The following is a 12,113-nucleotide window of genomic DNA, read 5'->3' as shown; positions in this document are numbered from 1 at the left end:
CTTCAACTGGTACTAAAATTTGATGAAGAGCATTAAGGATTGTCTCCAGTTGGGTGGTTTTGGTGGGGAAGACAGATCTTGGCCCATCTCCAGCCTCTTTTCTCTACATCTCCTCTAGGGCAAAAGGCCGTATCTCTGGGAAAAGCAGACGAACAGGGGTCACAGCACAGGCCTATGCTTAGTTCCAGAGGGTGGCACAGAGAGGGAATCAAGATTTCTACTGCAGAAAAATTATAGTATCAGTGCCTATTAATGTCAATATCATCTATTACTACAGGCACCAAAAAACATTTCTGGTGTGAATTATCACTTCACCAGCCTTCCTGCCAGGAGGCAGAACGATGGCCAGCTTCCAGTGTGGCAGTCAAACCAAAAGCTGCTTCCTGCCCTTCCTCTGCAGAGGTTTAGTTTCTGGGCAATCCTTTTTCCACCTTGCCTCCTGCAACCTTCTTGTATGTACATGGAAGGACCCCATACTGAGCTGCTGATCTTCATGGTGTACCTCCACTTTGTAGATGCATACAAATGCATCAGTCCTGCAGTTTTTAGGACCTAAAAATAGCAAGTGACAATCCACTCAAGCAAGCACAGTCCCATTCAGATGAGGAAGGAACTTCACAGCCTCGCATCCAGTGGGTGTACACGCTGTTAAAGTTGATGGCTGCGAGAAGCATCAAATAGCTCTACCAGACCAAGAGAATGTTTTGCCTGTCATCTCTTAACAAATGTCTTGTTGACAAAGCAGCAGTCACAGTAAACAGTCAGTACTAGGAGATTGCAGGATTTCTGAGAGGTCACAAAACACCATTAGTACCTGGAGGGATGTAGAGGCTGCACCTATGAGAAGACCTAGTGACTGTGCCACCAGGGATGTCATGGTTCCCAAGGCTGCAAAGAGGACAAATCGGAGTGCATCAGATGGCTGCGAAGTCATCCAGTAGACGATGCTGCAGTAAGCTACAGGAAACATGATCTGCAAGGAGATACACTTGTAGTTAGTCTATTGAAGCCAAACATCCACTGTCACTCTCAATAAGATAAAAATGTAGTGAGTTCCAGTTAACTCAGAGCTCTCAGACTTTGCATGTTACATGACAGGCATGGCATTCAGCTGAGGAGAATGAATGCATCTGCCACAGAGTGGGATATTTATCATACTACTTCAGTATTAGAGAGCAGATCCCATTCACTTGCAGTCCTTTATGATTCCCCTTCTGCACAAAACCACAGACGGTAATGTGTTTATTCAAAAAATATTGGGTTAGGTCTGGGCATACTATTATCTGTGTGCTTCTGATTTGGAACTGAAGATTCAGCACACATATATGAACAGTTTCATCACCACTCAAATGGATAAAATACTATTACTGACCTCAGCAAGTGGACTTGCCATGAACTTAAACGGTTCTTGTTTTATTTAAAAATAGAGCATATACCTGAAAAGGAACATCCGCCATCGTTTTGGCAAGATAGTAGGCTTTCAGGCTGTACCAGTAGTTCAGATGCTCTCTAAGAAATACTCCCATCTCAAGAGGAACTACAGAGAATACAATTTCGTAAGCTAGGTTGTCAGTGTGTAATAGTCTTGCACATAATAACATATCTAATAATATAATATAATAACAACATAATCAATATTTAATCCTTAACTGCTGTAGTCCCACAGTAAGACTGTAACTCTAAGGCCTTTGACAGACCAGAAATAGTTTCAATTATTTGTCACAAAATGTAAGTTGTCAGCCCTGAGACTTGCTCATTGTTTAGAATATGCATGAGGTTACTCAGATGATCTGAACTTTCCTCAAAGAGGTTTTTTGAAGTAAAAATATTTTCAAAGCTTAAGGGACTTGGTTATTCATTTTGGTCCTAGAGGGAATACAAAGTAACAGCACTCCCCTAAGGAGTATGGAGCAGTCCATACTGCAGGAGTTTGTTTCTGATACAAGATTATGCTGATTTCATGCAGTAGTCATGATTTAGAAGTCCTAGAGAAATTAACAGTGTTTCTCTAAAATCAACCACAAGATCATGACAAAGCAGAGATCCACGGGCACCTTAGGAAAAGGGGAAATCCCAGTCCAGGATTGTAACATTGGACGGTCAGGGTTGAGAAACGCTGGCAGAACTGTGGAGAGAAGCTCCTCTCTTTTGGCTTCTACACAGCAGCTAGTAAGTGCAAGATTTACCCTGATACTTGTCTTAGAAGTGGAAGCACAAGTCAAATGTTACCTTACCTGTAACAGATACAACACCCTCCCAACCTGCTGCAATCTCCTTGTCCTTTAATTTAAAATTATTATTGATACTTACATGTAAGGACAGTTGGCATGAGCGCAGCAAACATGAGAAACAACATGGAAAAAAAGAGGAAGCCGGAATTGCTGAGGACTTTCTTAGCTTCATTGCCGATGCCTAAGTAGAGCAAGCCAATGAGCAGACCAATTCCAATGTGTGAGGTGATACGCAAGTGTGTCAGGACCTACAAGCAAGGAAATAGGAAACAGAAATACCTCTGTTCAGAAAGTCTACATTCAGAAACAATGGCAATATGACTGAAATCAGATATACAGCTTGCAGAAAAACAGTAATTATATCCAGAAGAACATATATAGAAATGTTCATATTCTACTAGAATATTGGTCCTCAGCTAAGGGAAACTTATGGTAATGAAATTGCCAATGTGAATCCGACCCAAGGCTATTGCTTCACAAAATTTTTTCCTGTAAACAAAAGCAGAAACTGCAAATTCTGCAATCTGAAATCTTACTGTCAGACTGTCTTTGAGTCATTGGCCCTCATTCATCAGGAGAAGCAGATTTTCTCTCTGACTAAAAGATAAATGTCCCTGAGCAGAAGAGACTGGCAAGAGAGGCAGAAGAGTTATTTGGGGCATATATAGACCAAATTAACTCAATCTGGCATAAATAAGCTTTTTGTGTCTTCTCTGCAATACTATACTCCTACAAGAAGTAAGGACAAACAAAATACACAATTAACTGTGGAACAACTGCAAGTCTTTACAGTTGAGCACGAAAAAAATCTTAAAAACAACACTGTTCTTCTATCTATGCATCTGAAAATAAGCTATAGTTTCCACTTGGTGGAGAGGTTTGTATGATCCACATTTTGGATTTGTACACCTCTGGGATACATATAAATGGTAGTGTCCTAAAGGGATACCTCCCTAGGTGAGGGGCAAGAGCAGCGTAGCTGCAGCATCTGGAGCCAAGCTCACTCTGCTGCAAGGGTAATTCACTCATGCTGAGATCCATGGAGCTCAACTGCTTTGAGGTTCCAAACTACCTCATACATATATTGTCTGGCCTTCCCCTTTCTTAAGGACAGGTATGCCAAATCAATGCATATATTAATGCATATATTGCCTTTTCTCCCCCATCATGTAAAGCACTGAAAACGTTCCAAACCACATAAAAAGAAGCAAATGAACCCTCTTCAGGTTTATCAAACTGCAAATTTGCCAATTAGAAAAGCACTGGGCCAATGATACTGAATACTCATGAGTCCCTTGGACAAATGTGCATGTAAGGTCTATTTGAGGAAGCTCATCTCTTTAATTCATGCCTGTTAATGAAGAAACAACCCTATCTGGAGGATCTTTCAAAGCAGTAACATCATTCAGATAGTGTAAGTACTCCCATCTCTTGAATTCACAAAGAACTCAGCTGCTTGGAGATAAGAAAAACTTTCCTGAGTAAAAAAAAAAAGTCCCATTGCATTTTGTTAATGTAGACTAGCCACCCAAAACATTTAATGAACTTACTTGAAAACTGCAGTTTTCGTGATTTTGAAGGGGGTTATTTATTTTTAGGAAAGGTGAATAATATATACTTTTTTCCCTTGGGAATGACAAGTTTCCTTATGATATTTACTCCATTTTGATTTTAAATGTATGAAAACTAAAATATTTCCTTTTCAGAGAAACAAATTTTTTATTTGATTTTCTGCTTCACAAGGAAAGAGAAAGACTTTAAGCATTAACTTTACATTACACTGAAACTGTTTATCTGCCATCCTCAGTTCTCTGAAGAGACTAATTTTGTGACAAACCAGTACAACTCTACACTCACTTTTTACTAGGAAAAATGATTGTATGAGGGACTTGCCAGTACAGAGAGGATTTAAGCTTTAGGTTTTTAGCCCGGATGCTTCTCAGTTCCACTGAAGAAAAAAGTGATTCACAATTAAGGTGGTACAATTAATAGCAAGGCTGAAAGATCAGTCTCTTTACTTTGAAGTTCTGTGTCAATCTTCATGCATGGGCTGTGGACAGGTGTATTATATGCCTTCAAGGTGTATTATACTGCCTCACAACCAACTGAATAGATCTTTAGGCTACAAAAGTATTACAAAAGCAGTCTTACTGAATCCCTCATGATGGTGAGAAAAGTTCTTTTGAAGAGGATACAGAACTGGGTTAGGCAGCTGGCGGAGAAGCTGTGGCAGCCTTCTGTGGATGAGGAATCCTGCGGAAACACAAGAAAGAATAAACTTCTTTCTTTGCAGTATCTTGCTTAGTTTTCTTTCACAAAACCCCATTCTCATCAGCTGAATGAGCCCAGAAACCTCCTCCATTGACTGAGGATTTTGAATTCTCTTCCTCCCTCTCCAACCTCAAGCCATACCCGTTACTTGTGATATACACAATACCTCTTCAGAGGGCCGGTGCCAGAGGAAGGGATTCAGCTCATTCTCACCACCACCATCTCTCTTGTAGTCTGTGTCACATATCCTCTCCCGTACTGCCCTTACCAGCCGGCTGTTCTGGTCTCCATATTCACCAGATGCGACTTCCATAACTACACAAATCAAAAGGCGAGTTACTGGTTTCTACTACTGGTTAGTTACAGGCTTTACTGTTAGGTTTCCTTGATTCTGTAGCATTGACAGAAACATGAATTTTGTTGAAAACAGACTCTAATCCACATGCAATTTCATATGTATATACATATAATTTAAACGTATTTTTCCACAACTCTTCAGGGAGTTCTCTTCATCCTGGTAGTTAAATGAACCATTTTAGAGGACAGGCAGTTAAAATAGCAGTATTGGTAGTCAAAAGTGACCAAGGTCTATTTTGTGGTCTTTACTGTCTTTGGAATTAAGAAAGAACAATGAAAAAGAATTTCAGTTTTACTAGCTGTATGATACTACAGTGCTATTGTTCATGAAAAAAAAAAAAAAGCACAAATACTGGAGTCACTTTGAAAAGCCACTAAGATTCATTCCTATGAAACAAAGCAATATGTTTTATCTTTTGTTTCATGGACCTGGACTTCTGTAACAGAGAAATATTCACTAAATTCTACCACTAGATGGCACTCAAATTGCTTAGAAAAAATCTAATTCTATTTCAAATTTTGGTACATATATGTACACAGATATATATGTATGTACAAAAGTGTAAAGCACATCATGGTTCCCATTACCAAGAAGGTACTTATGAAATACAAAACAAATAGAACAAATTATTCAGATTTTCCTTACCAAAATCTGCTGGATTGTGGTAGGTTGGACAATTCAACCCCAAATCTCTCAAGTATGGGACTAGATTTAATACTTTGCCACGGTAAATGCATTGACCTTGACTTAAAACATAGAGCTGAAACATAAGGCAAAGAAAAGAAAAGAAAAGAAAAAGAAACATTGAAAACATGAAATCGTATCATAATATCTGAACATGCTATCTGTATGACAGCAATCCATGAACCTAATGAAATCCTGTTGGCCCTGTGCGAAAAACACCTTGGGAGCACTTGTCATCACTCGGTATTACTTTTGCACGTAATTACAACTAATGGAAAATGAAATGCTGAAGATTTGAATTCTGCAAACATTCCCTCTAGGACTTAAAGAGCATTAACTTAGAAACAGACTAATTCAAGCCTTAGACACATGCTGAAAATAGGCAAGAAACTCTATAAACAAGCCATCTAATTTCCATACATTACGGATATTTTTGGCTGGGAGACAAAGCTGGTGAATGTAGGAATGGAAGGAGAGGTGAAACAGCACAGCAATAGGAAATAGCTTGATCATTCTAAATTTTAGCCATGCTATTGACTTTAAATAAGCTCCCTTGCCAGACTCATAATCTGCAAGAGTTTGTTCACCTATGGTATAGTAGGTTTTCTCTTAGCTCTCACAGCTCTAATTTAGATCTCCTAACAAGATAAACGTAAATTTAAATCTAACCTAAACACACATGGTCCACACCATGTTAGGTTGGAGAAAAGATCTCCAACTGACTTAATTTCAGTTATTATTTCACATGAATAATCTCTTCTGAATTTGCACCTGTGTAGCTAGGATGAGGACATGTACTAGCAACATTGCAGACATTTGTACTAAAGTTCTCTCGCTCTCAAATTATCTCTCATTTACTTTACCAACAGCCTTGTGCCCAGGAACAGCAGTAGGTGAAGGTATAAAAATTGCAAGGGTGATAATCATGATTTCACAAACACATCAGCCAGATTCTTTAAAAACACTGCATTTAAATAATGGAAACAGCCAGAAGAAAAGTCATAATCAAAAAGTGTATTTTGCTCCAATTAATTTAATTCGTTTATTTCATTTGGAACCACAGAGTAGAATTACTCATGTTTTTACTTACAGAATATAGCCTTTAAAGTATAACCTTCCTAAACCATGCATAAAGAGAAAGAGTTTGAAAATAATTTTGAGAATAATACCTGATCAAACAACTCAAACAGTTTAGCACTGGGCTGGTGAATCGTGCAGATGATGGACCGGCCACCCTGAGCTAAAGCCTTCATCAGAGAGACAACCTGAAAACATGATGCACTATCCAAGCCGCTGAATGAAAGGAAAGAATAAGTTTGTTATCCATTGGTCCGTACATACCACTCAGAACTAGCACATGTATTCAATGCTTTGGTTTCTCACTATTATCTTTTCATAAGTTCTCTCTGTAGCAGTTTTATTTTATCATATGCCAACATTATGCTTGTATTTCTCCACCAGTCTTTTAATTAAGTTGGAAGCATGCCCAAAAATGAAAAATAGGAGTATTCTCAAAGCTGCCTTGAGGGACTTCTACGTTTTAGGACTACAGATTTAAATGTGCCCAACTTTAATGAAAAGATACATATTCATAGCTCTCCCAGCCTCCTCTTAAACTGATCACTGAATTTGATCCTAAATATGCTCTATTGATTACTAAAAGTCAGTCTTCAAAATGCTTATACTCAAGCTATCTTTGCTTGAAAAAGAAAATTCACGTGCCACAGTCTGAAAACAATTAGTTCTCTCTTTCCCTTCTTGTTTCAGTTTGTGTCTCCCTTAAATATTATTTATAGTCCCTTGGTCTGTTGATTACAGCAGTGACCGAGACACTAAGTACCCAAATCAAAGGATTTCTTTGGGCCTTCCTCAGTACTTGCAGGCAATACAAAATGAGCCTTTTCCAAGGACTTAGAGGTGAATAATCTTTCTGCAGCACTGTTCTACCACATAAAGCAGTATTGTTCAGTCCTTATTTTTTGCTCTTGAAATACCTGGTTGGTTCATCAAAAAACATGACAGGAGGATTGTTCACCAGCTCCAAAGCAATGGCAAGACGCTTTCTCTGGCCTCCAGAAAGACTTCCAGTCCTCGTATTGGCACACGTTAGCAAACCGAGGGCTGTCAATATTTCTTTTACCTAGAGGAAACAAAAACATGTGTGGCATTTAATTTGTTAGGAGAAAAGAAGAGCCTCTTTACTGTATCACTGATCTTCATGGTGAATGTTAACCAGCTCTTGACTTTATTTCTGTATATATGCACCTAAGCCTATTTCTATATAATATAGGAAAGGTGGGTCTTAAACATTTATTAGATTCAGCAGGGCTTAACTGCCTAGCACTTAACATTTTGACTTGTCTCTCCTACATGACCCATCTCAGTAGAAAGCCTTTCCTGTGAAAATGGAGTGGAAATCAGTTCGTTTACAGTATCTCTGGGATATGGGATAGATACCCAAAGACCTTTGCTGTATGTGAACTCATTATAAAGCAAGACCAACAAGTTTCTCTCATTAGAACTTCTAGTTGGTATTTACAAGGGAATGGAAAACTGTATAACACAAATCAGTAGTTTCTATAGAGTCATGACCTATTCTCATATCTGTTCTTCAAAGTCTACTCTTTAAAGTGTGGTCATTGATTGTAAGTGCTTTCATTCTCCTCAGAGCCAATTCAGCTGTCACACATACTCTCAGATGTTTGGGATTTCCTCAAGGCACAGCCTCAGGAATGGCACAGCTTGTGCCAGGGTCTTTGGAACAAAAGAACAATCCCAGCTGCTATGAGTTTTTCTGTTTCAGTGATTGTAGATCTGACCTTGTAGCCCTCTATGAGCAAAACAGCTCTATGGCATCAGTAAAACACAAACATAAAAATGGCTGAATCCAAGCTACATTGCTATATTGCTCATGCAATTAATAAAATAACCACTTAAAGGGCAGAAAGGAAGCATAGATATATAACACTTCATCAAAGCATAGGAGAATGAGTTTGTTATTTTTTAAACTAATGTTCGGGTGGAGGCAGTTTTCCAGACAGGGCTGTTAACATCAAAAAGACTGGTCAGACCAATCACTTAGAATCATAGAATGAATCACAGAATGGCTTGGGTTGGAATGGACCTTAAAGATCGTCTACTTCCAACCCCCCCTGCCATGGGCAGGGATACCTCCCACCAGACCAGGTTGCCCAAAGCCCCATCCAGCCTGGCCTTGAACACTGCCAGGGATGGGGCATCCACAACTTCTCTGACAACCTGTTCCAGTGCCTCACCACCCTCTGAGTGAAGAATTTCCTCCTAACAGAATGATAGAATAAAATCATAGCCACTTGTCCTTATTTGATTTTTGGTAGCTGCCTCTCTTAGTCACAAGGAGGGAAAAAGAACAAAACTCACCAACCCTCGTTCTCAGAGAGAAGAACCCAACTACTTCCTTCTCTTGAACTCTAGACAGGGTGAACAGAACATGGGCAGCACAAGATAAACCAACTAGAAATATAAAGTATAGTTCACTGGAGATTTTTCACTTGTCCCTGACTGTTTTAAATAACCATCTGTAATCCTGATAACACAAGTGCATAAATTCATAAAATTTATCTATGATAAACATTTACCTTACAATTTACAGCAATAAAATGAATGACTTATTCCAGTACAGGCCAGTAATACTAAAACGAGTGCCCTTCTAACAGTTGTTGTATAAATGCATACAACACAGTCTTTTCCTCGAAGAGCTCTTTGTAGTTACACTGACAGTATGATAACTGAATTAGCTTGCGTGGCCTAACTTTCTAAGTGCAAATGAATTAAGACTTTCAAAGTACAAAAAAAGTAACATAGACATTTTTTTCCAATTAAAAAAGTGTCTTTGGCTTATTATGAAAAAAGTACTTGACTGAATCAAAGCAATCCTAACCTACCAAACATATGTTGATTCATGTACGCTTCCCTCTCTACAGTTCTTTCCAATTTCCACAGATTCTCTGAGATTGAAGAGATTTATAATGTTCCAATTAGGAAATAAGTAAGGACAAAAGGCAGCCATGGAAATGGCTGCCCTACTTTTGAAGTTGCCATAATTGTCATGTTGCAGGCAATGGGTATACTTTTCACCAGACAGGTTAGAAGTGTTTTCACCCTTTCCTTTATAAACTTCTGCTTAGAAATGCCAGCTATGGCCAGAGGCATCTTTTACTAGAATAAGATACTCCTCTGAAATGCTCAAGTCCAACAAGTCAAGGTCAGGCCTCAACCAGATGTGCTCATCTCCTACTTCGTTTTGCAGACTTTTATTTTTCAGCCAAGAGAAGTTGTGGATGCCCCATTCCTGGAAGTGTTCAAGGCCAGGCTGGATGGGGCTTTGGGCAACCTGGTCTGGTGGGAGGTATCCCTGCCCATGGCAGGGCGTTGTCTTATATGATCATATATGGTCATATATGATCCCTTCCAAACCAAACCGTTCTATGATTCTATGATTCTATTTCAGTTGAGTCCTGTAAGGTGGCTTCTTCCAAGTCACCTGCACCATTTCCAAATTTGCCCATGGAAGGTCTCCTCAGCGTATGACTTCGGGAGCACAAAATGCACCAAAATGAAAAACTGATCCTTCTTTATCTTTACGAAAAAGAGTACGCTGAAAAGCCATGGAAAGCCCAAAACTTGAACTTGACAGGAAAAAAGCTGTATAGAGTAACATACAAGTCCATAATGAAGGTAGAAGGAGCAGCCAGCTTTCTTGGAAGGTAAGTCTCAATTTTAGCCATGGGCCATGTTATCACATAATCCCCACTAGCACTCAGCTTAACTCAAATTACGGAGGTTTTTGCCTTGAGGAGGCAGTCTATGAGAGAATAATTACCGTCTCCTTGTTGGTGTTGTCTTACACTGGATTGAAACATAGTTTGAAGCCATCAAAAACACTTCCAAACACCCTCTGAACTACAGGTTCAGTTTTAACAAATCTCTCAGCAATGCAAATTATCTCTACATTCATCAGTGCCGTGATTTTTTATTTTAAGCTGCAGGCATAATGCTCCCCAGATATACATTGTTTTGAAACACACCTTGCAGCACTGAACTGTTCCTCCCATATGCTTCAGCATTCCCTGCTATCTCCACCCAAGCCCAGACAGACACCTGAGCTCTGAGTGGCCTTAGGTATACACAAGCCTAGATTTATGAAGTGCAGAATAAACGTGGAGAAAGGCTACATTTCCAACCCTTCTAAGTATAACTGAGGTAACCAAATTCAGCTGAGAAAGCCATTTCATGCACAAGCTAACCTGTCAGAAGCCTTTCTATCTAGCTGCACACCTCCAAGGTATTTTCTTTAAAAAGACAGCACTGTGTAAGATCAAATGATGGCAAGGAATCACAGCAGTCAGATGGCCGAGAGGAGCATACTTAGTGCATGTCCAGCTAGGTTATAAGTCTCCACAGCCAAAAAACACCACCTTGGCTTCTCTCCTACTCAGGAAAGTCGTATGACGGACACAGCTAGACAATGCAGCAAATGTGCAAGAATAAATTGTGCAACTCATTCCCAGTGTTTTTGAAAAGATACATGCACGTTTCAGCCTGGCTTCTTACATACCCAAACCTTGGTCACTTAAAACAGATTCAAAATACATTAGCCCGTATCTTAACTGCAATTTCATTAGCCTGCCCAGTTGAACAATATCTCACCGCTCACCAGCACAGCCATAATGATCAAAGATTTCAAACATGAGCACAGAAATTTCTGCAGCAGTTGCAAGAACTACTGAATTTTTTATTAATCCTTCGAAAGGTGAACTTAGCAGCTGGCCTACAATCACTATTGCCAGACATGACCACACACAAGAATGCCTGAGCCCTCCGACCTGCATGTAAGAGAATCTAAGCGTTAAGGGACAATAAAAGGAATCCTACAAAACCCATGAATTCATTTCACTACATCTTTTGCAATTATCTTCTCAGCGTCAGCTTCAGGCACACTGAAAGCAACTTTCATACAGTCAGTACTATGCATTCACTCATAATGATACCTGTCAACTTTGAGGTTATGATTTATTCTATCAATACAAGTCCAATGCAATTCAGTGTTAGATAAAAAATGTCAGCTTTACAGAGCTCACTTCACAGACCTCTTTGACAACCTCCAAAATCTTCAGTTTGATGGATAGTATACATACCATTTCTCTTCTTCCTTCATCTTTCTCTTGAAGTTTCAGATGAGCAGATACCTGGAATGCAACATAATGGAATTTAATTTTAAACTGGCCTGAGGCATCGCAACCAGTTAGAGTGGGAGTCAAAACATCCCAATGTACCATTTAAATGACCTCTTCCAACCCTGAAGGGAAAGTTTAAGTTGAGCTATAATGTTCAAATCACAAGCATCATATATGTCTCTGCTTTAGGTAACAGTACAACCTTACTTAAGCAATCACTCAAGCATCCGACAAAAATCATATTAGAAAGAAAGGCCGTTTTTCAAGTTAAAGAACTTGAGAGGAAAACGGGAGACTCATGTCTTTGCACAGCCACTAACATCCTAGGCAATGCTGGAATCACAGTTTATCTGT

At 39.3% G+C, this 12,113-nt stretch overlaps 1 protein-coding gene across 1 annotated transcript in view; it reads right to left on the bottom strand.

Moving 5' to 3' along the window:
* Positions 1 to 12,113, bottom strand: part of ABCG1 (ATP binding cassette subfamily G member 1) — a 57,247-nt gene that overhangs the window by 9,065 nt on the left and 36,069 nt on the right. The window contains exons 5-13 of the mRNA XM_080605114.1: positions 11,721 to 11,771; positions 7,539 to 7,684; positions 6,714 to 6,837; positions 5,506 to 5,620; positions 4,669 to 4,817; positions 4,383 to 4,484; positions 2,311 to 2,479; positions 1,437 to 1,537; positions 815 to 973 (exon numbers count right to left, since the gene is read on the bottom strand). Coding sequence (XP_080461240.1) covers positions 815 to 973; positions 1,437 to 1,537; positions 2,311 to 2,479; positions 4,383 to 4,484; positions 4,669 to 4,817; positions 5,506 to 5,620; positions 6,714 to 6,837; positions 7,539 to 7,684; positions 11,721 to 11,771 — 1,116 coding nt within the window. The remainder of the gene's footprint in view (positions 1 to 814; positions 974 to 1,436; positions 1,538 to 2,310; positions 2,480 to 4,382; positions 4,485 to 4,668; positions 4,818 to 5,505; positions 5,621 to 6,713; positions 6,838 to 7,538; positions 7,685 to 11,720; positions 11,772 to 12,113) is intronic.

The sequence above is a fragment of the Anser brachyrhynchus genome (genome assembly GCF_964034855.1).
Source record: "Anser brachyrhynchus genome assembly, chromosome: 1".
In the NCBI taxonomy this organism is placed as follows: domain Eukaryota; kingdom Metazoa; phylum Chordata; class Aves; order Anseriformes; family Anatidae; genus Anser; species Anser brachyrhynchus.
Note: the sequence above shows the minus strand (reverse complement) of the source record. Positions and strands in the feature narration are given on the sequence as shown.